Here is a 24,690-nt window from a genome sequence, read left to right as displayed (position 1 = left end):
CTAGTGACCCCACTAGTATACCTATTTGTCGATAAGAAACGAGCGGAGTTCTGAGGGAGCAAGGTAAGTCGAGTATGCTGGGCGTTTTATTCTATACTATTTCTACGAAAAGTGTTTTTTCCCCACATATAATACATGGAAAACTTTGAGCGCCTTGAGCGACATCTAAATATTTTTCGATTTCAAAATAAAAAAATTGGGTATAAATAGCATTAAAATTCCGACTTTACTTATTTTGCACCACCCTAGGCAACGTGTCCTCCACCAGATGTGTGCCATCTTGCCACCACTCCTTTACGATTGACAACCTCCGAAGGGTATCGAATTATATGGGGAAATCACCGAATTGAGGTCGCTTTATTAAAGCCTTTTAATTGCCAACGGTACTCATCCGAGTTGTTTGGTCGGTTCCATGGAGATCGCTTCCAACCTTCCTTTGTTGAAGTCCTCCTTATTAAAGGTGAAACATCATCTCTCGCCCAAGACCGGTTGCGTTGTTGTACAGAAATCGTTTCTCATCATCAGTTATCATTGAAAAAAAAAATAATAATAATGTCTTCATGTTTCAGCAATTTTGTTATTGCTCGTTGAAATATTGAAAATAAAGTAAACATTTATGGACAAGATTACTTAACTAAGTGTGATTTTTCTGTACTTACCAAAACTTTGACTAACCCATATGCCGACCATATCCAATTTCAGCAGCCTGTAGTAAACATGTTCGCCTCGGTCAATATTCATGAAGAGATGATAGAAAAAACTGCCGCACCATGGCGCCACTGAACCGGCCAGGTGGCAAAACGATAAGAAACGATATTCTTGCTCCCATGGCATGAGACCAGGCACAATGGCCAGAATGTAGAAAATTGGTATGGCTGCAAATAGTAAAACATAAATAAATATACATAAGTAAATGAGATGAAGCATATGTTGAATATGTATGAGTGATTAGTAATGGGATAGAGTTAGTTTGGAAAACGAAGAAGGCATAACAGGACTCTAGGAAATATTGAATGCAATAAAATAAAATATTTGCGTCCTAAATGGTGTAGCTAAAACACAATTTATATTATGCTTTTTAGACAATTATCTTCATTGTTCCTTCAGTGATGAACGCCAATACAAATGCATGTACCTATGTACCCGCATTAGGGCGGGTCGAACACGAACAAATGTTTGCTACGAAAATTGTATTGCGGAATAAGCTTGAAAAATTGAAAATAAGGGTGGGAATACCAACAATTTTAATTTAACTTGTGTAGATCAAATCCGGAACTTATTTCCTCTCATAAAATCATAAAAAAAAAATAAATTGAGCGAATTAAAAGTAAGTGACATAAATATTTTAACCAATTAATAAATTTGGTAGGAAATAAACAATAATTTCTTAAAAATTTGATGTTACTTTCTTTTAATTTACCCAATTTGTTTTTTCATGATTTTATGAGAGGTAATAAGTTCCGGATTGGATCTACAAAAGTCGTTATAAACATTTGAAAAATTGGCATTCCCGCTCTTTTTTTTAAATTTTCAAGCTCATGCCGCAGACTGAAGATATTGTCGCAGAGAAACAGAATTTCTTTTCTTCTTTCGTATCAAACATATTGTGTTTTTCGACCCGCCCTAATGTGCATAAGGACATATACATACTTATAAACTATGTAGATGCATATGCATTTCCAATGTCATATTTTTAGGCGTCTGACATGGTGTGGCGTCTCGTAAAACCGCACGTGCTTTTCCCACATCAATATGGCGAAGAAACGGAAATGAAAGTGACTAAAGAATTGAATAATTCAACCAACTGTCAAAAAAGAAAGATGATATAAATTTGCATTCCTCCGCATATATACTTCCATAGTTTAAGCTGAGTTATAGATTCACATATGTGTATGCAAAATTATTATTATTTTTTTAATTAAGTATGCAGAAATGCTATAAAATAATTATACCGAGTAAAGAGTTTAGTTACGTCAACTAAATACATTTCTCTTAACACAAGCGCTGGTAACTATAGTATAGGACACCCACATATTGAGAAGTTTTGAATATTTATTTTATTATTGGTCGATTTTAATTATTCTTTTCATAAAAATATACCTTATTCTTTAATGAAACCCGTATAAATCGTAGTTTCAAACTTTGCGCAATATTTAAAAAAATCAATACATTTTCGTAAAAATGTCGAGCACTTTAATTATTATTATTATTTTTTTAATTATCATAAAATATTGTCAGGAGCAGGTAGTAATATACTTTTGTACTTGGGAAGTATGTTACAGCAAAAATTTACTAAGTATAGCCTTGTTTGTACGCGCAGTTAAAGAAAATATATACATGAAAAGGCCCGATTTTTTTATGAAAAAATATCAATATTTCAATAACGGTGATAAGTTTTTGCATTTCAGGAATCTCACCCCCACCTAACTTCTCCTCTTGTTTAGCATGGTACTTTTTGGACACCCTATATAAGTATAAGCTAATAAGACAATTCTGGTCTTTTGTAAGATAACTGAAAGACAGTAGCCAAGAAAGTCTTAAAAAAAACAAGCTTAATTGTCAACTTTCAAGGTGAAAAGCTCTTTGGATAGAAAGCACTTGACCATGTGCCAAATGAAGATGTATGTATATAATTTTGCTCGCGCTGCTCTAACAGTCACAATGGCCGAGTGAGCAAAGCACTGGGAGCTGATGTTCGAACTTTAGGGCAGCATTTTTTTTAAATATTTTTTTTTCTTTTTTTTTTTTTAATTTACTTTCCTATTAATTTTTAGACTTTATTTTTTTAAAAGCAGTATATAATTTTTTAATTTATTTTAATTTTTGAAAAGTTATTTTAAGTATTTATTTATTTTTTTAAATTAAATTTGCTTTTATTTGTTAATTTAATTTTGTTTTAATTTTTAGATTTGTTTTTAAGTAGCAGAGTATTTAATTTTAAATTAATTCAATTTTTAGAAACTTACTTAGTTCTATTTATTTTAATTATATTTTCTTCAGATTTTCAGATTTTATTGTTTTAAAACGAAAAATAGTTTTTTTAATTGCATTTATCTAAGTTTTGGGAACTCATTTTATTTTTTATTCTATTAATTTTTTATTTTTTAGTTTAATTTTTTTAAAAGTTTTTAGGTTTTATTGTTTTAACAGGAGACACGTTTTTTTTTTTAATTTCATTTACTAAACTTTTAAAAATTTCTTTTATATTTTGTTATTAAATTTTCTTTTACTTTTAAAATTTTTAATTAAATGTACGTATAAATTGAGCTCCTGTTTCCGGCCGAAATCGCCGAAAAATTTGGATTTCTTTGCACCCTTAATTTTTTTTAGTATTACCTGCCTACAAGCCAACAGTTTTGTTTTTTACTATCGAAATAAGATAAATTTTCGTGGACCCCCATTTACAACTCGTGAACCGCATATTTTTTCGATTGGGGTGCTCGAATGTAGGTATCAAAGCAAAATGTAAAAAGGCAGCGCCTCGGCAAAAAATCCTTCGAAATTGCCTTGCAAAAATACTTTAGACTCAAAGGTGCATGGCGAACTTTCTTTGAGTGCTCGAAAGGTGGTGCGGTCTAATACACATATGTATGTATACTAGCGTGGTCCAAAAATGCAGGTGGGGAAAAAAAATTGAGGTATATTTTTTCGGTATAGAACAATTCCATGGCGGTGAGAGCATAAAAATTCAGACTTTACTTATTTTGGGCCACCCTAATGTATACATACATATGTTTGTGTTTTTTTTTTTAATAAAGCGAAAACAATGGAAACTAATCAGCGTATTGGCGAAAAAATCGGTACTAGCATAATTTCACAAACACTCTTCGCTTCTTCCCTCCATACATACATCCAATACAAACACCTCATTGACAATAGCACTCAATACAGTTCCATGCAATCCTCTTCTCGCAGCTGCTTGTGAGCCTGCACGATTACGCACCGCCCATAAGCTTCTCCAGCGATAACTGAGTGACCTGCCAGCAAACTATCTTCACACAACGAGATAAGACACAAATTTGCACACCATGCTCCATCATGGCTCTAAGTTTGGCAGCTCGCAATGGATGGCCTCAGTCTCGTTTCAGCATACACAGCTGTTGGTTGAATGCAGCCGCTCAGAAGAAAACATTTATTTTGAAACAACACAAAAACTATGTGTCTCGTTACGTTTGCAATATTATTATTTTTACAACAACAATTCAGCGCAGATGCTGCGCCCATGGAAAATACAATAGTCGCGGCGAAAGATGATTTGAATACAGAATGGGCCAAGCAGATTTCACGCCAAGCTAAGGCCGCAGAAATTCATGTAATGCTCAACACAAAAGTAAATCCATGTGTAGACTTTTATCAATACGCTTGCGGCAACTGGCATCGCCACAACCCCGCACAGCTGCTCAATCACATAATGACCGATCGCTTCCAATTGATCGCAGCTGCTTTCGATCGCCGTCTCGAGCAGATACTCAATGAACCGCGCGATGACAATGTGCTGGAGGCAAAGGTGAAGAATTTCTACCACGCCTGTGAGTTGGTGAAGAAGGATGATGTGCGTTATAGAGTGTCGCTTCAACATGCTTACCAAGAGTTTGGCAAGTTACCGCTGCTGGATGGGGAGGATTGGAAGGAGGAGGAGTTCAATTGGTGGGAAACTGTGGCGAACATACAGCACAAATATGGTAAGCAAATCATACTCGCTGTGGACATAATGGCCGATATAGCCAATAATACTGGCAATAAAGTTTATATTGGGCCACCGGATTTCTCGATTAGCAGTAATACGAAAATTTTCAGCGTGCTACAGGAATTAACCACAGTGGAGCATATGAAGCGTTTCTTTGGTGTGGAAGAGGCAAAAGCAAAGGAAGTAGCCAAGGAAATGATTAAGTTCGAGCGTGCCCTGGTACATGGTGGCTCTGACTCGCGTGCCGGGCTCACGCTGCACGATTTGCTCGCATTGAAACCCGTCGATAAGCTGCGGGAAATCTACAATGAAAGCTTGGACTTGCAGAGGTTTTTGGAATTGGCGCTGGGTGTTGATCAAGTGCCAGATAGCGTTTACGTTTATGATGAAAAATATTTCGTCAGCATAATTCAAGTCATAGCGGAGACTCCAAAACATGTGATTGCGAATTATATTATTTGGCAAATGCTGCAGGAGTACCTAGTCGATTTGGAGAAGGGTAACGTTGGCAAGTGGTGCATAGAGCGCACTAAGAAATATTTTGGAAAGTATGTGGATTACATGGTATATCAACGCTATAAGGATCCGCGTGTGGAGAGGGAGGTTTTGGATGTGTGGGAAGAGGTGCGTGAGACTTTCCGCACAGAGCTGCATGGCAATAAACTCGATTGGATTGCGAATTCAACACGCGAGTATGCGCTCGAAAAGTTGGATGCCATGCGTTTGTATATCAACTCCTATGAGTCGGAGAATTTCACCGCTGAATATGCAGGCCTACAAGTCACACGCAACAACTACGTCGAGAATGTGCAGCAAATATTGCAAATGGAGAGTGGTAAGAAATTACAGCGTCTGCGTGGCCCTGTCATGCCGCTGGAAGCGCCGGAAGTGCTTTCGTTTACACCCGCCTACAATATACTTGAGAATAGCATTAAAATCCCCGTTGCACTGCTACAGCCACGCCACTTCTGGGGCCCGCAATACCCCCAAGCACTCAAGTATGCCACACTCGGCTATTTGATTGCGCACGAAATGGTGCATGGCTTCGATGACGACGGCCGCAACTATGACAAGGCAGGCAACTTGCACGGCTGGTGGGATGAGAAGTCCACATATCAATTCGAGGAGCGACGCAAATGCTTTCAGGCGCAGTACCACAACTATCGGTATGGCGGACAGCAGCTACCCAACGATGTGTCACAAGCAGAGAATATCGCCGACAATGCAGGTGTAAAATTGGCTTATGAAGCTTACCAACGTTGGCTGAGTGCACAGCGTGCCGCCAATGCAACAGACATTGAAAGTCGTGAAACATTTGCACAGTTGCACTTCGACAATCAACAATTATTCTTTATCGGCTTTGCGCAGCTATGGTGCGACGATGTACAGTCCTTTTTTCGTACAGCCGTGGCAGCTTCCGATTCGCATGCACCCAGCATGTATCGCGTAATAGGAGCGCTTTCGAATTTCCAAGAATTCTCATGGGTATTCAGGTGTAGTCAGGATGCGCCCATGGATCCGGAATTCAAGTGTGCCATCTACTAAAGGCAAAATGACAAAGGGAGAGCAAAGCGTAGGACAGCAGAGAAATATTGATTGTAAATAAAGCTGCAAATTTCTATAAATAAATCGGTGTTCAAAGTTTACGCTCAGCACATAAACACATATATATGTATGTATATGGGGCCTTCCATACCAAAGCGGACGGGGTTCACACTTCATGTGTTTGATTTGTCTCAAACTTTTAGGGTTGATGCATAAACATAAATAATAACTAAATATCAAATTAGAGCTTAATTAATACAATAAAAAAAAAATCGACTTAATAGTTTTCCAAATATCTCGAGAACGGGGCGAGGAAAAATTTTGAAAAAAAAATCACACATAAACACATCAAAATTCTCTATGAAAAGCAAAATTTTCACATACAAATTTATTGATAAAAAAAAATTAGTTTTTAAAAATATGCCATCTCAAGAAAAAAAAAATTCAAAAAATCACAACTGTAGCTCTGAGTATTACGCAATTAGTATTGTGGGGTGCACTCTACAATAATTTGAGTTATGAATTTTTTTACACCGAAGCTAAGTATAAAGGTGCTGGCCCAATGCAGGCTTGCTTTGCTTGCTTCGCTGCGAGAAGTGTTAAAAATTATTTTGAATATACTAAAACGTATAAAGGCTGGCCAAATGGCAGCTTTTCTTCACTTGCTTTAAGCGCCTCAAAGTTTGAAATAAGCAAATGTTTTATTTGAAAGCGTTTTGTAGGATTTTGACAAGGAGGTATGTTCCTTTCAAAATACATAAATTCAAACAAAAATTTGCTTACTTAATTTAAAAAAGTCACAGAAAATGCAGGTAATTCGAAATTAAATAAAAATTATTCATTGTTTCTATATTTATATTTAACATATCTGTTATCTTATAGTAAAATGATGCAAAGCCCACATTTACAAATTTTACACGAGAGGAAAAAACTTTTATAGCTCTTTTCATCAAGTAAATCGCTTTTTTAAGTTATAGTTTTTTTTTAGTAAATGTAGATATAGATATATATGTATCATTATTATCATTTCTTTTAAATACAAACATTATTTCGCATTAATTTAAAAGTAAATCTGAAAGTTTTTGATAAATTTTTTAGAGTTTTCTAGGAAATAATTATTAACGTTAAGGGAACAGACATTGACTTTTCAACCAGACAGCTGGTTACTTTGACAGCGTTCCAAGCCACCATTCGGCCAAGCAAGTTTTCAAAGTAAATCAAAGCAAATTGAAGTCAGCAAGGCGCGCAAAGCAAGCCTGCATTGGGACAGCGCCTTAATGAGTACTTTACAAATTTACAAATTTCTAAAATGTTTTTGAGTACGCAGCTTTGTAGCCCATTAAATCTTAGTTTAATAAAGTGCAAGTATTAAGCTACTGCAAAATTGCGTTGATTTTTAATATTTTGTATGCTGTCGGCTTTTGCACTTTTTTCTTATGGAAGAAAATGCGAAAAACCGTTTTCAAAGAAAATTTAAAAAAAATAGCACCGGTTCTGTAACCGCTTAAACTTGCACTTTATTTTAATAGGCACTAAAATTTAATAAGCTACAAAACTGCATACTCAAAAAAATTCCAAAAAAAAATTTTAAAATTTGTAAATTTGTAATGTACGCATTTTACTCAACTTCGGTGTAAAAAAATCATAACTCAAATGATTGTAGAGTGCGCTCCATAATACTATACTAAAATATTGCGCAATACTCAGAGCTACCATTGTGATTTTTTAAAAATTCCATATTTTCAAAAACCATTTTATTCTAGAGAAAAAAAAATTGTTTAAATATTTCTTTTCATAGAGAACGTTGACGTGTGTATGGGTACTTTTATTTTTTTCAAATTTTTTCAAGCTCAATTTCATATTTATTTATTATTTATGTTTATGCATCAACCCTAAAAATTTGAAACAAATCAAAAACATGAAGTGAGAATCCAGTCCGTTTTGGTATGGAACACCCCAAATATATACATATATATGTGGCGACGTAAATGTGTGCGGCTGCTTATAAGACGCGCCTTGATAAGCTTTGAAAAAGTGATTGTAATAAATATGGTACATAAATACTTGTATACTAATGTAGTTGTGAAGCATTTTAATGACGAGAGAGTGAGATACATATGTATGTATGATTTAATAAACAATACGATGTACGAATATACATACATAGTTAGCTTTTAGTGACGCTGTTCGAATTAAATATTTGACAAATTTTATATGGAAAAACTTTGAGTTAATTTTAGATAGGGTAATCAAATACTTTATTAAAACAATGAAATTATTTTTTTATTGTTTCTTGTGTCACAGTATGACAGAATTAACACAAATGTGACTTAAAACAGCTAAATGTTCACAAGATAAATAATTAAATATTTGGCGCTTCCACATCGGCTAGTGCTTGGAAAAGCTTCTCCTCCGATTTCTGGTGTGCGCCTTGTTGTTGTCACATAATAGGGAGGGACCTAGCCCGCCTTTGAACTGTAAACGGCTTTATTGAGAAGTTTTTTTTTTTAATTTTTTTGATGTTGATCGAGCCCTGGACTTACCGAGTGCTAGTGCACACCTCAAATCACTCGAAAGCTGTTGTTAATGAAACTAGGAGTACCAGTTACAGTCGAAATTCGGCGCTTTTCTAGATTTTTTTTAAAAGCTCCGAAGGATTTTCTGTCGTCGTTTTTGTCGGTGATTTTCATGTACATATTCGTTTTCGTATTAGTCTACGCATTCACCTTCGTCATCGTTGTAGTATTCGTTTTCGAATTAGTATTCCTATTCCATTCGTATATTCTTCGTCGCCACATTCTTCTTCGTATTCATCTTCGACTTCGTCGTCGTTTTCAATTTCGTTTTCATTTTCATCTTCGAATTCCTTTCTTCATATTCGTATTTCCCTTCGCTTTAGTCTTCGCATTCACCTTCGTATTCGTTTTAGTAGTTGTCTTCGGATCGTATTCGTATTAATCTTCGTTTTAATTTTTTTCGTCATCTTGTTCGTATTCGTCCTCTTCTTCGAATTCGCACTCGTCGTCATATTCTTGTTTGTCTCAAAGTTCGTTTTCGTATGCCAATTAATCGTTATATACGTCCTCGTGTTTGTGTTCGTGTTCGTATGCGTCTTCGTCTTCGTATACGTATTTGGCTCCAAACTCATCTTCCTGTTCGCCTTCGGTTGGGCTACGTGTTCGAATTCCACCTCGCCTTCGTCTTCATATGCGTACTTATGTTCATATACGCCTTCGTATTTGTCTTTGCAAAAGCAAAAGAAATGCGAAAATAATACAAGCTTGAGGGGTATTTTGCAAGGAACTCTCTATTTAATTTATATTAAGTCTTCCAGATCACAGTGGTGTTTTAAAGGTAGAGATGTAATATTGCGGGAAACTGCGATTCGGATCTAATTGTGCTGACGAAAAAAAAAAATCTCAGTTCTGTAGCATCAACTTCGTAGAGGACGATGACGTGGGGCCATATCTAAAAAAAAAGCGGCAACGCTACGTCAAATGAAGAAATAACACCAATAATAAGCATAGGTTTGTTTGTGTAAAATACGAAAATGACAGTCTCGCCATTTTCTGCAGCCAAAATCACTTCCAAACGCCCTGTCAAAATCGGCAAAAATTTTCTAACCGTTAAGCGTTGACGCCGCGTTATTTCGGTATGCTTCATACAAATTTTATGAGCATGAAACATTTTTGGCAGCCAGCCAACGCTGACGCTTTTGTTTAGGCATGGCTGTAAGGAAAGCTACGAAACTGGCACTAAAAAGTAAATCATGAAGCTGACATATAAATTTGTGCGTTTCAAAGCATGCATAGCCATGAGGTGACAGTAGTCCAATATACGTACGTACGTACACATGCTAATGAAATGTATATAGAAATCATGAAAGCAAGTCTGAACGTCATGTGAAGCTATTCGATCGAAACAAAGTAATTTATGCTGCAATGTGAACATAGTATAACCTATTTGTTTATGTATGTGCGTTACGCCACATGTACATATTCGCATTCGCAAAATGTTCGTATCATTTGTTGCGAATCCGAATGTCGATGCGAATGTATAAAATGATGCGAATCATTCGCATAACAAATGCGATGCAAATTTTCGCAACACCGCTGGTACATACATACATACATATAGCTGCGACATATGCATTAGCATTGAATTGTTTTAAATAAGCTTACAATGCTTGCTTAAATTAACGTTATTAAATTTTCCTCATACCATGATAACCTGAAATCAACGTCCTTGCGTTCATTTTTAGGTTTCTATTCTACTACCATAGCTTAAATGTCTTCCATTTTGCGCTTTTTAGTATAACTTCCGTTTGTCACTTGCTAGACGGTGAATGTAATAAAAAGCACACGTACACACATACACACACATTTACACATACAAGTGATAAAGCAAAAGGAAATGAGTGGGCTGTAAATTAATGTATAAATGTATGCCCAAAAAAGCATACAAAAAAAAGCCTTGACCTCGCCTGATGCGCACCAGGACATGCACTACTTGGTAAACAAGGCGTAAAATATGCTTACATACAAGGGAACAACAAAAAAGGGTACACAGATACATACATATGTACATATATATGTATATGCATTTATATACATCTGTGAACACAGTTATATGTATGTATATGTACAGACGTGTTTCAATGAATCAATAGACAATTGCTTTAAAAGAAAGGGTCTTGTAGGAAGCAAGCGGGCTATTCAACAAATTTCAAGACCGAAACCATTTTGTAATACCAGTTGGTCCACTTCGAGTGCCAAAATTACTAAGTCGGTAATGAATAATAATAAGGATATTACTACGATTTCGTATGCACCGAAAATATGTTCTCTAATGTTGACTCTCTGTTGTGGGCGGCGAGACTTTGGAACAGTGACTGTTCGATCTTGGCTAAATAGACAAAGACTAATTCATTCTAAAGCTCCAATGCTCGAACGCCTTGAGGTAAAAAATTTACTTAAAAAATGCCCTTTTAAGTAATTGTTTATACTGATGCCGTTAGTCGGACATTTCGTCGAAAACAATTCATATGTAGAAACTATTATAACAAGGCCGTCTTTTTAGTTTGTTTTTAAGATCTCGACGATTTTTTGTATCCGTGTTAGTATTCGTACGTATTTAGGTATAATGTTTGTCACAGTTTTCTGATATTTGCATTTAAAAAATGTAACCATTTAATTGCTGATACAATCCGCATCGGTATCCCTTTCAAAACGATTTTCTCCAAAGTATTTCTTCATATTACATGATTTCAAAGTGGCATAGGCGACTTGCCCGCTTGGTGGTACCAAGCTGTATTCCAGTTGGATCGCTTTGAAATGATAGTACAGTAAAGCAGCAATTAGTCTCATCTCTTTGTCTGCATTTTAGTGGATATGTCTGTATGTATGCCGTTACTACTGCCTCGCGGTGCATCGCCGTGCCTCCCCAGTGCATGGTATCTCAAATGTTTGCATATTTGTTACATAAACATAGCATTTTCATTTCATCCAAACTCTGTTCCTCATTGACCAAGTGGAGAACAACCTTTAAAGAGAGCAACAACAGCAATCGGAGTGGCAGAAATGTTTCTACATAAAACTTAATTGCATACGTATTCGTGTGTACTTATGTAAAAAAAAACAATGCATCATCAGTTCCATCGTGGTTGCGAATACTGCAGTTTTCTGATAATTTGGTTTGCATATGTGAGTATAGATACTACGGATGTTACGAATATTTCGCATCATATAATACGAATGTTTTGCGAATGCGAATATTCAACAAGTTCTGCTAAAAGTCTTGCAAGCAACCTAGAAGGACATTAAAAAATGTGAAATAAAAGCTCAATTGGAGGCCTATCTCAAAGAAAACGAGCCTCTCTCAATGAAAACCCTACCAAAAAAACTTGTAACTACAAATGATGAAAACCGATGGAAAAATAAACAACTTTTGAATTGTCAAATGAAAATGTGCAATAATTTTTTGTATGAAATGGGAGCAGGAAATAATGCTACTCATATCTATGTACGTCAAATCGTACATAGCCGTAGCCGTACATACTCGTACATGGCGTATGAGTTCTATGTTAAAGTTAGATTTTTTTTTTATTTGCAATGCGAGCTTAAAATAAAAATATTTTGGGAAAATTACTTGATATATATAAACGGTACACAGTTCCGTAATCTACAACTCTAAATTTAGTTTACGTGTCTCGGCGTTTTCTTGTGTGTCATTTTAGCGTCCGTACAGTGCTATTAGATTGAAACACCGTATACGTATGTATGTATGTATGTAGGTGTAACACTGGTTCAATGTTGTAATAATTTTTTATATTCCAATTGTAATTTATACAATTTGTAATTTATAAAAACAGTGACTTCTTAAGTTGATTATAGCCTTTTTATGCTATTCCTAAACATTCGCAATTCGCAGTCGCATTCACACATTCGTATTCCGAAAATTCGCATTCGCGTATGTGAAATATATGACATTCGTAACAGCACAGATAGATTAGTGAAATGCGAAACAAATGGAAATATTGGTTGCCGACATCTGCAACAGTGATTACGGATAATTATCGCTTTAGAGAAATCACATACTTTTCTTTCGTAGGGTTTTCGATCCGTGAACGGATGTTACGATTCGAGAACTGGTTTGTGGTGTCTGATTTGTGGCGAGAGAGAAATTCTGTCGTCAGGTACTGCCGTTCAACCGGGTAAACGAGCTTGTTGCCACCATTTTCATTAAAGCCAAACGCTGCACTTACTGAGGGAAGACTTCCGATAACGGATTGAACTTGATCGACTTAGCTGGGGTCCCAGCAACACAAGGAAAGTCCAACGCCGAAAAGCTGCAGACAAAGACACATGTGTTCTGAGAGCACTTTTCCCCCAAACGAAAAATGCAAGCAGTGAAACCACATTTCCCCAGCTTTACGTACCGAACGAAGCAACTATTTACTGGTGCGAACAGAAATACCACTGCAATGTAGAGAAAAAATATGCTGCCTACAGGGCCACACTGACATCGGGTTTAAAATGAGCTATGTGATATCGGTTTAGGGAGGAGAAGAGGGAAGAGACATGCATTTTCCGTAGAGCAAAGAAAGAGGAAAAAATTTGAATTGCTGGCCACCGGAAAAAAACGCTTAAAATGTTTAATATTTAATATTCGATAATTTCGAGGATTAAGTGGTATTATAGTTGAGAATCTCATAATTTTAAATAGTTTGACATTTTTTTTTAATCCGATGTAAATTTCTTTTTTCACCTACATCATCATACAATTCACCTCAAACGAGTTTTCAACTAATTCTTGATAAATGAACGAAATAACTCCCAAGCTATATAGCTGCTGTATGACTTTAAATTTAGACAAATACACAAAAAAAAACTATTCTTAGGTAGAGTTCACTCAACGCTACTCTCTAAATTACAAAGCGAAATAAGTTTAAACAGAAAGTTTGCAATAATTTAATTTTAAAAGCTAGAGAATTGCCAACTCCATTCTGGCTGAGAAGCATTTGAAATTGTTTGCTCAAAATTCGCTCAAATTTCCAGAAAATGAATTTCTTTTACTTGACGAAAGTTTTTCTGCATTTTGTTTGCTGCCGCTCACAATTGTTTCAATTTCCCTCAACATAGCGATCGATATTGCTTTCAGCCAGCAAAAGCAAGCGCTTCATTTGCAAACGATAGACATTGCAATCCCCCTAGGGGCAATGAGTGTTTTTTTCCGATGCATTCACAGCTTTGCCACTTTGTCACAGCTAGAATCTTAGAATAACATACAAACGACTGCGATTTGTCTGCAACTTGTCACATTGAAAGGGGAAAAAACATCATAGTAAATATTAAATTCCTTTTTATTTATTTAGCAATTCCCTTACCTGCATTTGCTGTGACATTTGAAATGCTTAAAAACTAATACTACAACTAAGGTACATACATATAAATGTCTGTATTGCTATACACCAATGCATTTAAGTACAACGAAAAGTAGATTTATTCTCAATAAATTTTGCACTTCCGCTTTGGATTCATGTTGGTGCCGCTGGCGCATTGAAACTTTTCAGCGAAACTTTGGAAATTCGCCAAAGAGCCAATCACGCGATACTTTGCTGGCGCATGTATACTTATCAATGAAACTTTGTCCCTATAACGCTCATCCACATCATTGCACCAATATTGCGCGAAAGCAAGAAAAAATAGCTGATGATTTGTGAAGTTCAAATTTGGCAATGTCTCCAACGCCAGCAGCTGTTTGCGCCCGACCAAAGCGGTGTCGTTTAGACTTGCAAGCCATTTCTGATATGCGCTGTAGGCGAGCTGTATGCCACCATTATCGGCGATATTTTCGGCCTGCAGCTCGCTTGGTGGCAGATATTTGCCGTTGTAGCGATACAGTGAATATTGTCGTTTGAAACATTTTTTTCGCTCATTAAAAGCTTCGGTGGAATTGTTGTCCCACCAGGATTGCTCAGTGCCGTTGGCATCGAAATTGCGCCCCATATCGTCGAAACCGTGAATCAATTCGTGCGCCACCAAGTAGCCCAGTGTGGCAAATTTAAGCGCGTGCGGATAATGATCAGACCAAAGGAAGTTGGGTTGCAACAACATAACCGGAATCTTTATTAAATTCTCTTTGCCAATGTAGGCGGGAGAGATCGATAGCGCCACCGGCATTTCCATTGGTTTCGGTACCTGGCGCAGATTGGCCAAGCCTTGCTTGGTTTTATGTATCAGTACTTGTTTTATATTTTCAATGTAGTCAGTGTGGCTGAGCGCTAGTTCCTTGAATTCTTCAGCGAATTTAGATGTTTCGTATGAGTTGATTTCTAAACGCATGGCGGCTAACTTCTCTAGCGCCACTTTGCGTGTCATTGCCGATATCCACTTTAAGCTATCCGATTCCAGTTCTTCTTGGAAAATCTCTCTTATTTTTAGCCAAATGAGATTTATATCCACTACTGTGCTGCCGCTATTATACTTGCGGTAGATGATGTTATCCAGCACTTTGGCGAAATAGAGTTTCGTCTTGTCCAAGCATAGTTTCTCCTTCGCGCTATTCGTTGCCTCATAATCGAAAAAGAAAGTCTTAAGTAATTGATAAATGACATAATTAGCTACTTGCTCTTTGGGTATCTCCTTAAGCATTTGCACCAAATTCCTTTGGTACTCCACATGATATTCGTAGAATGTATCGCTGAGCGCCTCTCCCAAGCTGATATTCATGTACGCACGCACATCTATGGCGCCCTCGTACGCCGCTAGCATTTCATCGATGGTCCGCAGCACAGCCATGGATCGCAGTGTTTTACCCAATCTTCTATCCATTATGCCATCGGCCAAGCGTGATTCAAAGTAAAGTATCTCGCGCGCAGTCTTTTTGGCTACTTCTTCTTTGATGCCCAAATACTTTTGCAGCGATTGCTCTATCTCCTCCTGATACTTGTCGCGATGCCACTTGGTTGCCTGACTTTTATACATCGCTCTGCTTTGCAGCGCCAACGTTGGCTGACCAATGAAAAGTTTACTCACTGTTTTATTGACAAAGTCCTCTCGCATTCCCAGCTGCAGTATTATGTCCAGTCCATATTTGTGTTGTATTCGCGCGATGGTCGCCAACCAATCGAATTCGCCGGCTTCCCATGTACCTTCCGGCATGAGCGCTGGCATTTGCCCAAATTCCTCGGCCACCTCCCACAACTTCAGCTTGTAGCGTTCCCTTTGCTTGTCATCCAACTGCCGGCAAGCGTCGAAGAAAGTCTTCAGCTGCACTGTAACGGCATCGTCGTCAGCGTGTGCCGCCTCCGTCAATACTTTCAGCTGTTTTTGATTGTAGGTGCTGACTAGCAAGGCAAAAAAGTTTGTCTCCAACACATTGCGCGCATCTGTCGGATTGATTTTTGCCCAATTACCGCAAGCGTACTGAAAGAAGTCGTCACAAGCGTCCACTTCGGGCTGCATGTAGTTGCGCATTTCCGCCGCTTTTGCCTGCCGCATTACGTCACGCACATAGACGGTGTCGTTACTCTGCGATATTTTTTGCTCGTACAATTGCACTTGCGGCACTGAAGCCGGTTGTGAGTCGTGCACGCATAACAGTAAATGTAGGCAAAGTAGCCTAAATGAAAAATTTCTTACGGTGTTTATACAAATCATTTCCCCTTCCTTGTGCGTTTTTTTTTTATTCGATGATTAAATGCAAAAAAATATCGATCGTTTACCTGATCGTTTACTTTGTTAGCTGAGTCATGTGGCACGCTCGACATGAAAACTCTTACTGCCACATCAAATACTGAGCGGAAAAGAGGGCAGCCAGTTGTGGCTATTGGATTAAATAAACTATAAAACTAGTCGTGCTTTACGAAAAGTTCAGAATGTTATCGCTTCGGAGCAGCCATCAGTGCAAGTGTGGCAGAGAGGAGTGCCAACCAGTAAGAGAGCAGCTCAGCTGAGATCAGAAGCAGTTAAAGGCACTGATAATAAGTTTCTCATCAATGAATTGAGTTCGAATGTTAGACAGTCTTTGTGTGGTACACAGCAAAAAATGCGGTTACAGTATGTAAATATTATGTTTACAATCTGTATTAGTATAACCTATGTATGTATGTATGTTGTAGCGTCGATTGGGGTGCAATACCCCGTATGAACAGATACAGAACAAAGTTATTAGTAAATAATAGGAAAATCAGTTCCGACATCATTCAACAGTTTTGAAGAAAATCTATTTTTATTTGCTTCTTTATGGAGTTTTTGGACTAGCGACGATAGATATATGTATGTATATATATACATATGTAAATAAACTACGTGAAACCCCGCTTTATTCGTTTCTTAAAATCCGTATTTTTTGGTATTCGAAAAATAACGATTTCAAAAAAAAAAAAACGAAAGCGGTTTGGTTACTAGTAACCATTAGGGACACGATACCAAACCGAAAGTATCGATATGGTATTTAAAGTATCACTGCAAAAATATCGGGTATCCATTAATATCGGGGTAAAAAGACTCGATATTCCGCATGTCGATAGCAAATTCAAAAATTAAATATGAACATTGGTCTCGTTTTCTAATAAAGAATAAACAAGCTTTTTTGAATCTTCTTCACACTACTTTGTAATGTAAACATTGTATTAGCATTAACAAAGCCATTCATCTACAAATTTGCAAGAATATTGGTTTATAGACTAATTAAATAATTAAAAAAATAAAACTGTGTTAATTGACCTCACCGTAGGCGCGGTTTGAAATTCGGCCACGTGCCAACCTATTATAGTACATCTTTCTGATCTTTAAGACCCACATAACTATAAGGAAAGTGTATAAATTTGTATACATTTTGTTTATAGTTGATAGAGGTACATATTTTTAGGCTCCATATACTGCATAAAAATCCGCAGTCTATTGATAACAGTTCATTAATAGCGATAATGAAAGCTTCGACGACGCATCTATTGACGTATTTGTGTATGTATGTGCGTTAGGGTGTTCGAATATTTGCCTTTTTTCCAGGCCCGGTTTTCGAGTTATTCGAAAAATTGCAACTTAAAATACTGGTTCCCGATTTTGAAAGTAAGAAAAACCCTTATAGAACGGTATTATTTTATATAGTTTGCTTACAGTGAAATTGTTAGTACGAAGTCATGACAAACTATTAAAATAAAAATATTTGCAACAAAGAGCGTGTCAGACGTGGCAATATTTCCAATTTTTCCACGTATTTCGCTGTCAAATTGAGAAAGAGAAATATTATTTCGGAAATCAGTTCCAGAAAGGTTGCAAGAAGTGACTGCAATTGAAAGAGCGAAAACCGATTTTGAAAATATATTTCAACTTGCTCGTGTTGCGCTATTAATTCTTAGTTTTGCTGAAAGTGGTGTTACCGTGTGACACTGATCCGGAGTTTGTGAGAAATATTATGAAAAATAGAAGACAGAAACGATTTTTACTAATTATTAATCTTCGAACTGAAAATTATGATGTTTATATATCGAAGGGAAATAACGAACAACCGGCAAAGCGGCTCACGGTTGCATTTTAGTTAGTATCGGGAAAGATTGCCAGAAATTCATTCGCTGTGTGAACAATCCGCCTTTCGGAAATAAAAAACCTTTTTCGAAATTGCTCAATTTGACAGCCTTTTCGAAGCCACGCCTGACACGCTCTTAAAGATAGTTTTTATTTAAAAAAGAGCAAAGCAAAATAAATAGTAGTAAACAAGTAAGATGGTCTAAGTTCGGGCGGAGACGAACATTAAATACCCGGCGCAAGTATTAAATATATGTTTTTTTCACCTTTCCGAAACCTACCGCCAGAAGGTAAGACGGGGTGTATCAATTTTGAGTAAATTAGCGTCCTTAAATTTCGAAATATTGCAGTTTCAAGCATTTCTGAAATTTACCGTTGTATGAAAAGCGGCCGTAATTTTAGTCCGATTTCAATAATTTTCAGTGCTTTGCTTATATGTGGCAAGCACAATAAAAATACCGAGTTGGTACAAATTGGTAGAAGGGTTACCGATAAGTGGGCGGTGCCACGCCCATTTTCCAAAATTTAACCATAAACGTATTTCTTGGTAAAGAATTGTTGCGAACACCAATTTTGAATGAGTTAGCTTTAATATTTACTGATTTATCGAAGATTTTGTATTTCTCTAAATTACCGTTATATGGGATGTGGGCGTGGGTATTGTCCGATTTTAAAAATTTTCGGCCATTTGGTATGCTGTACCAAGGCCAACAGCTGTGCCAAGTTTGGAAGCGGTTGCCAAGATATACACATGTAACCATAAGTGGGCGTGGCTACGCCCATTATGGAAAAATTTATAATATTCTTATTTTATTTATTGTAAATATTAATTTTGAGTGAATTATCTTCAGTAGTTACTAAAATATCGCAGTTTTCGTATTTCTGGAAATTACCGTTATATGGGAAGTGGGCGTGGTTACAGTCCTTGGATTAATGGAAACCTACATTCCAAATTTCGTTTAGATATCTCAATAAATATATAAACAGAATGCGTTTGAAATATACGTCAACATATCATCAGGAACGTTCTAAAGAATAAATAAACAAAAAAGTTTCTTCCAAACATTCAGAATGAATAAAGAAATGCAGCCAAATTGTTCTAACCTTTTTCGGATTTGCGTCACATCAAGAAGAAGAACACGAATTGGAGGAGAAGCTCGGCCGAACACGTAGAAAACGTTTAAGCGCCAAACATTTATTTAATGGAATTAAATATGACAAACTGTTCATCCCCAAATAACCTACGATATGATTTTAAAACGATTTAGGGTTTTCCCTTAAATTGGAAAAAGGCTTGAAAACGTCTAAAAACTCGATACTTTTATTGAGTGGCCAAGATTTGTATGAAATGAAAAAAACCGGTTTGTTCTATAAAAAAATACCGTTTATTCGATATTCAAAAAACCAAGATTTCAAAATAACCGCCTATAGATATCAAAAAAAAAAAACGCGGTGCCAACCGGTTTGGAAAAACGGAGTCAATCACTCTAATGTACGTACATACATACATATATACTCTTACATATGTGTGTATGTATATACAAACATATCGCTTTAAATTTTGTAAACAGCTACGCAGTTCTACTCACTTTTATTTATTTATTTTAATTTTAATATAAATTTTCGTATCTTAAACACGGCTTATTAAACATTTTTTATGCATACTTATCCTTTTTAAGTAAACTTGTTACGCTGTCGTAAACGCTTTCATTTACTTAAATATTTAATTGCTATGGCTGAGTATGATATAAACTGGTTTTCAGAAAGTTGAGTGGCTTAGACGTACTACGTAGTACATACATACATATAGAATTATAATTACTGTAGGCATACAAAGCATGTATAAACAAATTACATTGTAACTCATTAAAATTGCAAGTGAATACCTAATATCTGCGTATTTTATTACTTTCTTAAGTACTTACTTACTTACTTACATTTATGGCTACTAAAGACAAGTTTAAGTGTATACACATGTGAATAAATCATAAACCGCAATGGTTAGCACAAAATACTCGGTAATTTCACATTTCATTTTTCAGCCATTAATAAAAATAAAAGTTACAATTTGAATGTAGTTAGTTATCAATTCGTCGGAATTTTTTTTTTAATTCTATAATTAATTTTTTTTAGTGGAAAGGTGGTACCTCACAGGTCGTGTCCTACTAATTTGGTTTAGATCAGATCATTAGATCATGAAGGAATTAACGGTACTTTTAAATTTTTATTTGAGAGTTTAAGTCGGTTTTGTTTTTTGCTTAAAAATTACTTGTCCAAAACTATTTTTATGTATAAAAAAAAAATTGATTTTGATATTTTTCAGAAATATTTTGAAGATAGACTTTAATGGTCTGTTTAACTCACTTCCAGTCGTAAACGACAGTTGGTAATACCACCAGAAGGTAGAGCATCCCCGATTTGGTAAGTCATATTTTTGCTCTTTTCAATAAACAGAATTTCCCTCCATTTTTCAGAGGGCCAAATTTTTTTGCGAGTTTTTGAAAAATTTCAACAGTAACACTGCTCTTTAAATTCCAACGAATAATCTTGCCCACAGTTGCTGATAAGCGAATTGAGTCTCCCTACGAACGAAAAAAAAAAATATTACAAGTCTCTCGTCATATCCGTGCTGATCTGATAAGGCAGCCCTTAGAGAAAGGTTCTATGGCCGATGTGCGTGTGCGGACGTGTACCGGTGATAGTATACTTGTACATACATGCAAGTACATGTCGCACAAATAGACACAAGCGCTCCAGTCCTGAAAGTATGCAAACCGGTGAGAATTGAGAGGAAGAGGAATGCCTTCTCTGCGACGGCGGAGAAACTAGTAGGAGAAGGATTTGGCTTGACCTGGCTGCAATTGTCATTACCTGAAATAGAAGAAGCTGGCGTGCTTTCTTGGGCTCGGCCAAAATTGTGCAGCCGTAAGAATATGAAAAGATGTGCATATGTCAAAATGACGTAATTGTTTTGTTATCGTTAACATATTGTAAGCCGAATTCGGATTATAGTTGACGTTTTTTTTATTTTTTATGAACAAAGGCTATTTTTATTTCCAACAACTTTTTAGTGAGCACTCAAGTCGCATTTTAATTGATTTATCCAAAGGCGATGTACTTTTTGTTTTTTTTTTTTTTTGTCTAGTGTAGCTTTACTGATTATTGCAGTGTTTGTGCGAAAAAAAGAAAAAATGAAATCAGCCATTAGAGTCGTATCAACAACATTTCGCTTTTACTAATTATTATTCATCAAAATACAATATTTTGCAGTATTAGTAAGTGGCCAAGCGCAAATGTACTTAGCATTTGCAAATGCGTATGTATGTTTGTATGTACACATACCCTGCAGAAAAAAATTATCAGTTGATAAAAAATAACCCACTTGTAAATAGCTTTTTTGCGGGATTTCTATAAAATATATAATTTGTAGTTAGCCACAAAAAGCTAACTTGAAACTAGTTGACAGGTAATGCAGGAGATTTTTTTCTTTGAACGTGTTTCTATTTAAACATCCTACACTTCGCAAATACTTTTTTAAATTGAGGACAAATAAAAGAAAGATCGAAATTCCATGTTATCATTTTATGTCTGACGGAGTTCGAATATGGGACCACCTACAGCAGAATATGTAAGCAAATATGAAATATAATAAAATAAATAAAGCAAAAAAAAATTTTATAAAAAAATATTTTGTTTTTTCCCATTGATATTTTATGCCCAAAACTAGTTGGTTACATCAAATGCAGAGGTAACCACCCTTGACCATTTCGCGGCCATCGCCATAGAAATATAGTTAGCTTTCGTCAAAGAAAATATACAGATAATAGTGAGTTTTAGCTCCTTCCTAATCAACTTTAAGTTAACTTATAGTTAGATAAATTTCCTGCAGGGTACCTATTCACATAAATTATACACACAAGCATCCGTATGGGCATTACAATGCCCGCTGGCTTGACTTCATTCATTCCTACAATGCCGATACGATAACCCGGGAGCCCCATGTTAGTCACGTCACAACACAGATGTGTACTTTATGTTCGTATGCACATACAACGCTTGTAAGAGCACTCACTCATATGTATGTCCGGAGAAGAAAAGACAAAAAAACTGGGATAGCTCCGCTGATCTCAAAAACATTTGCTTGATTCTGACTTGAGCCAAACAGTTGCGATTCGGCTTTCGAGTATTCAACAACGCGTTTGTTAAACTTTTTCTCGACCGTGGCGGCGCCAATATGAATTCGTTAATAAAATATTCGTTTTATCTAAGTTGTATGCTCATAGCTTTCACAGACACTTTAGCCGCAAAAGTGGATCCAAGTCGTCTTACACATATACCCGAACAGCTAACAGCATCGACCATTGCAACAATGCGACGCTGCAAGACGGCTTCGATCGTTAATCTCATGGATCGAGACGTTGAACCTTGCAATAATTTTTACAAATTCGCATGCGGAAAATGGACACGTCTAAATCCGGCCACTACAATCGAACATCTGACCACCGGTCTTTTTGAGGAGCTGAGCCAACTGCTCGATCGCAAGGTGGAGAAGCTACTAACCAACGATACGGAATTCAACTACACAGCCATCGACAATAAAGTACAGAACTTTTTCGTTTCATGCGTTAATTTGGTCAAGCTGAAGGATAAATATAAGCAAAAACTAAGTGATATAATTGCTGAATTTGGTGAAATGCCTGCGCTCAGCGGCGCCAAATGGAATGCGGAGAAGTTCGATTGGGTGACAACAATTGCGAAAATTGCGCACAAGTATGGCAAGGATATAATAATTGGCATGGACATAATGGCCGATTTTAAAGACAACAGCATAAATCGAGTTTACATTGGTCAAGCCGATTTGCCATTAGAGAGTCGCGCGATGTACTTAGATGATTCGACTGCTGTCTATAGGGATAGCTACAAGCGGAAGATACGCAAGGAGCTTGTGAAATTTTTAGGAATGGATGCTCAGCTGGCCACCAAGACAGCAAATGATATTGTTGATTTTGAAGTGAAATTGGCGCAGGGCTTGATTGATGATACACTGGGCCAGAGCCTCGACGACTTGTCAAAGCTAACAACTGTCGAACTGATGCAAGCCAAATACGCTCCGGTTATAGACATTAAGAAGTTAGTGAACATAACATTAGGTGAATTAATCACCGATCCATTGTATGAGTATGCCGATGTATATCAGCGAAATTTGAAGAAAATCATGCCAGAGACACCAAAGGAAGTGGTGGCCAATTACATTTTCTACACATTAATCTCCGATTATATGCTGGACATTGATAAGTCGCCGCGCAGTCAGAGGAAAACCTGCATCGAAAAGACAAAGTCATATTTCGCCAAAAATGTGGATAACATGGTGTATCGCAGATATAGCACAAGAAAAACTGAGCTCGATGTCGAGTATATGTGGAAAGAGCTTAAGGAGAGCTTCAAAAGCACGCTAACTTCAGGCAAGCTGGATTGGATAGCCGAGCCCACGCGTCAATATGCGCTTGAGAAGTTGGAGGCACTTAGAATGGAAATCAACTCATACGCAGATCACAATTTCACCGAAGAGTTTGGCCCGCTGGTGACCAACAACAATGACTATCTGGCAAATGTGCTCGCTATATTGGAGTTGGACACAAAGCGATCGTACGCCAAATTGCATGAGAAACCCAAGCCAATCGAAGCTGGTGAAATACTGTCCTACACACCGGCCAACATACTCATTGAGAATGTAATCAAGGTGCCGGTATCGATACTGCAGCCCTACTTGCTATGGAGTGAAATCTATCCGACAGCAGTAAAATTTGGCACTTTGGGTGCCCTTGTCGGTCACGAACTCATACACGCCTTCGACGACACCGGACGCCGTTTCGACAAGGATGGCAACAGTCGTGACTGGTGGGACGCGAAGTCAACGGAAATCTTTCTTAATCGTACTGAGTGCTTCAGCAATCAATACAGCAAGTATCAGTATGGCGGACGCTTTCTGCCCAAAAGTGTTTCACAGTCGGAAAATATCGCCGACAATGGTGGCATGCGGCTGGCGTATCAAGCCTATCTGCGTTGGTATGAGGATGCAAAACGTGCGCATAATGAAAAGATGAACGAGAAGCTGCCTGACTTTCCCTACGACTTCAAGCAATTGTTCTTTATTAGCTTTGCACAAATTTGGTGCAATGATGCGCATCCTGAGGTGAAGAATCTGCAAACATCTACAGATCAGCATGTGCCGGGAGAGTTCAGGGTAATCGGACCACTTTCGAATTCAAAGGAGTTCGCAGCTGCATTTAGTTGCGCGGATGATGCACCAATGAATCCAAAGCATAAATGCCAAATTTATTAGTTAAACAAAAAAAAAACGCATACCTAGTATGTGGTGTAAAAAGTTTTTAAAACTAAAATAGACTGTAAATTTGTTTTAATTTTTTT

At 36.9% G+C, this 24,690-nt stretch overlaps 4 protein-coding genes across 14 annotated transcripts in view; 2 read left to right on the top strand and 2 right to left on the bottom strand.

The window, feature by feature from the left end:
- Positions 1-24,690, bottom strand: part of LOC118736991 (mucin-5AC) — a 51,140-nt gene that overhangs the window by 12,942 nt on the left and 13,508 nt on the right. For all 10 annotated transcript variants that reach the window (XM_036467196.1, XM_036467195.1, XM_036467199.1 and 7 more), the window contains one exon: positions 660-875. In XM_036467196.1, the coding sequence (XP_036323089.1) occupies positions 660-875 (216 nt within the window). The remainder of the gene's footprint in view (positions 1-659; positions 876-24,690) is intronic.
- On the top strand, positions 4,061-6,436 carry LOC118736989 (neprilysin-4). Its single transcript, XM_036467190.1, has one exon. It carries the CDS (start codon positions 4,157-4,159, stop codon positions 6,230-6,232), a length of 2,076 nt encoding a protein of 691 aa, XP_036323083.1. The 5' UTR covers positions 4,061-4,156; the 3' UTR covers positions 6,233-6,436.
- Positions 14,075-16,934, bottom strand: LOC118736986 (neprilysin-1-like). Of its 2 annotated transcripts, XM_036467186.1 has the most exons (2): positions 16,458-16,933; positions 14,075-16,354 (listed from the first exon to the last, which is right to left on the bottom strand). In XM_036467186.1, the coding sequence occupies exon 2, from the start codon at positions 16,231-16,233 to the stop codon at positions 14,239-14,241; it is 1,995 nt and encodes a 664-aa protein (XP_036323079.1). In that variant the 5' UTR covers positions 16,234-16,354; positions 16,458-16,933; the 3' UTR covers positions 14,075-14,238. The 2 variants fall into 2 exon arrangements, with proteins under 2 accessions (XP_036323079.1, XP_036323078.1); XM_036467185.1 differs by having other exon boundaries at positions 14,075-16,934.
- LOC118736987 (membrane metallo-endopeptidase-like 1) lies at positions 22,356-24,676 on the top strand. Its single transcript, XM_036467187.1, has one exon. It carries the CDS (start codon positions 22,496-22,498, stop codon positions 24,602-24,604), a length of 2,109 nt encoding a protein of 702 aa, XP_036323080.1. The 5' UTR covers positions 22,356-22,495; the 3' UTR covers positions 24,605-24,676.

Source organism: Rhagoletis pomonella, unplaced genomic scaffold (assembly GCF_013731165.1).
Source record: "Rhagoletis pomonella isolate Grant_MI unplaced genomic scaffold, Rhpom_1.0 Rhpom_scaffold_00004, whole genome shotgun sequence".
NCBI classification, from domain to species: domain Eukaryota; kingdom Metazoa; phylum Arthropoda; class Insecta; order Diptera; family Tephritidae; genus Rhagoletis; species Rhagoletis pomonella.
Note: the sequence above shows the minus strand (reverse complement) of the source record. Positions and strands in the feature narration are given on the sequence as shown.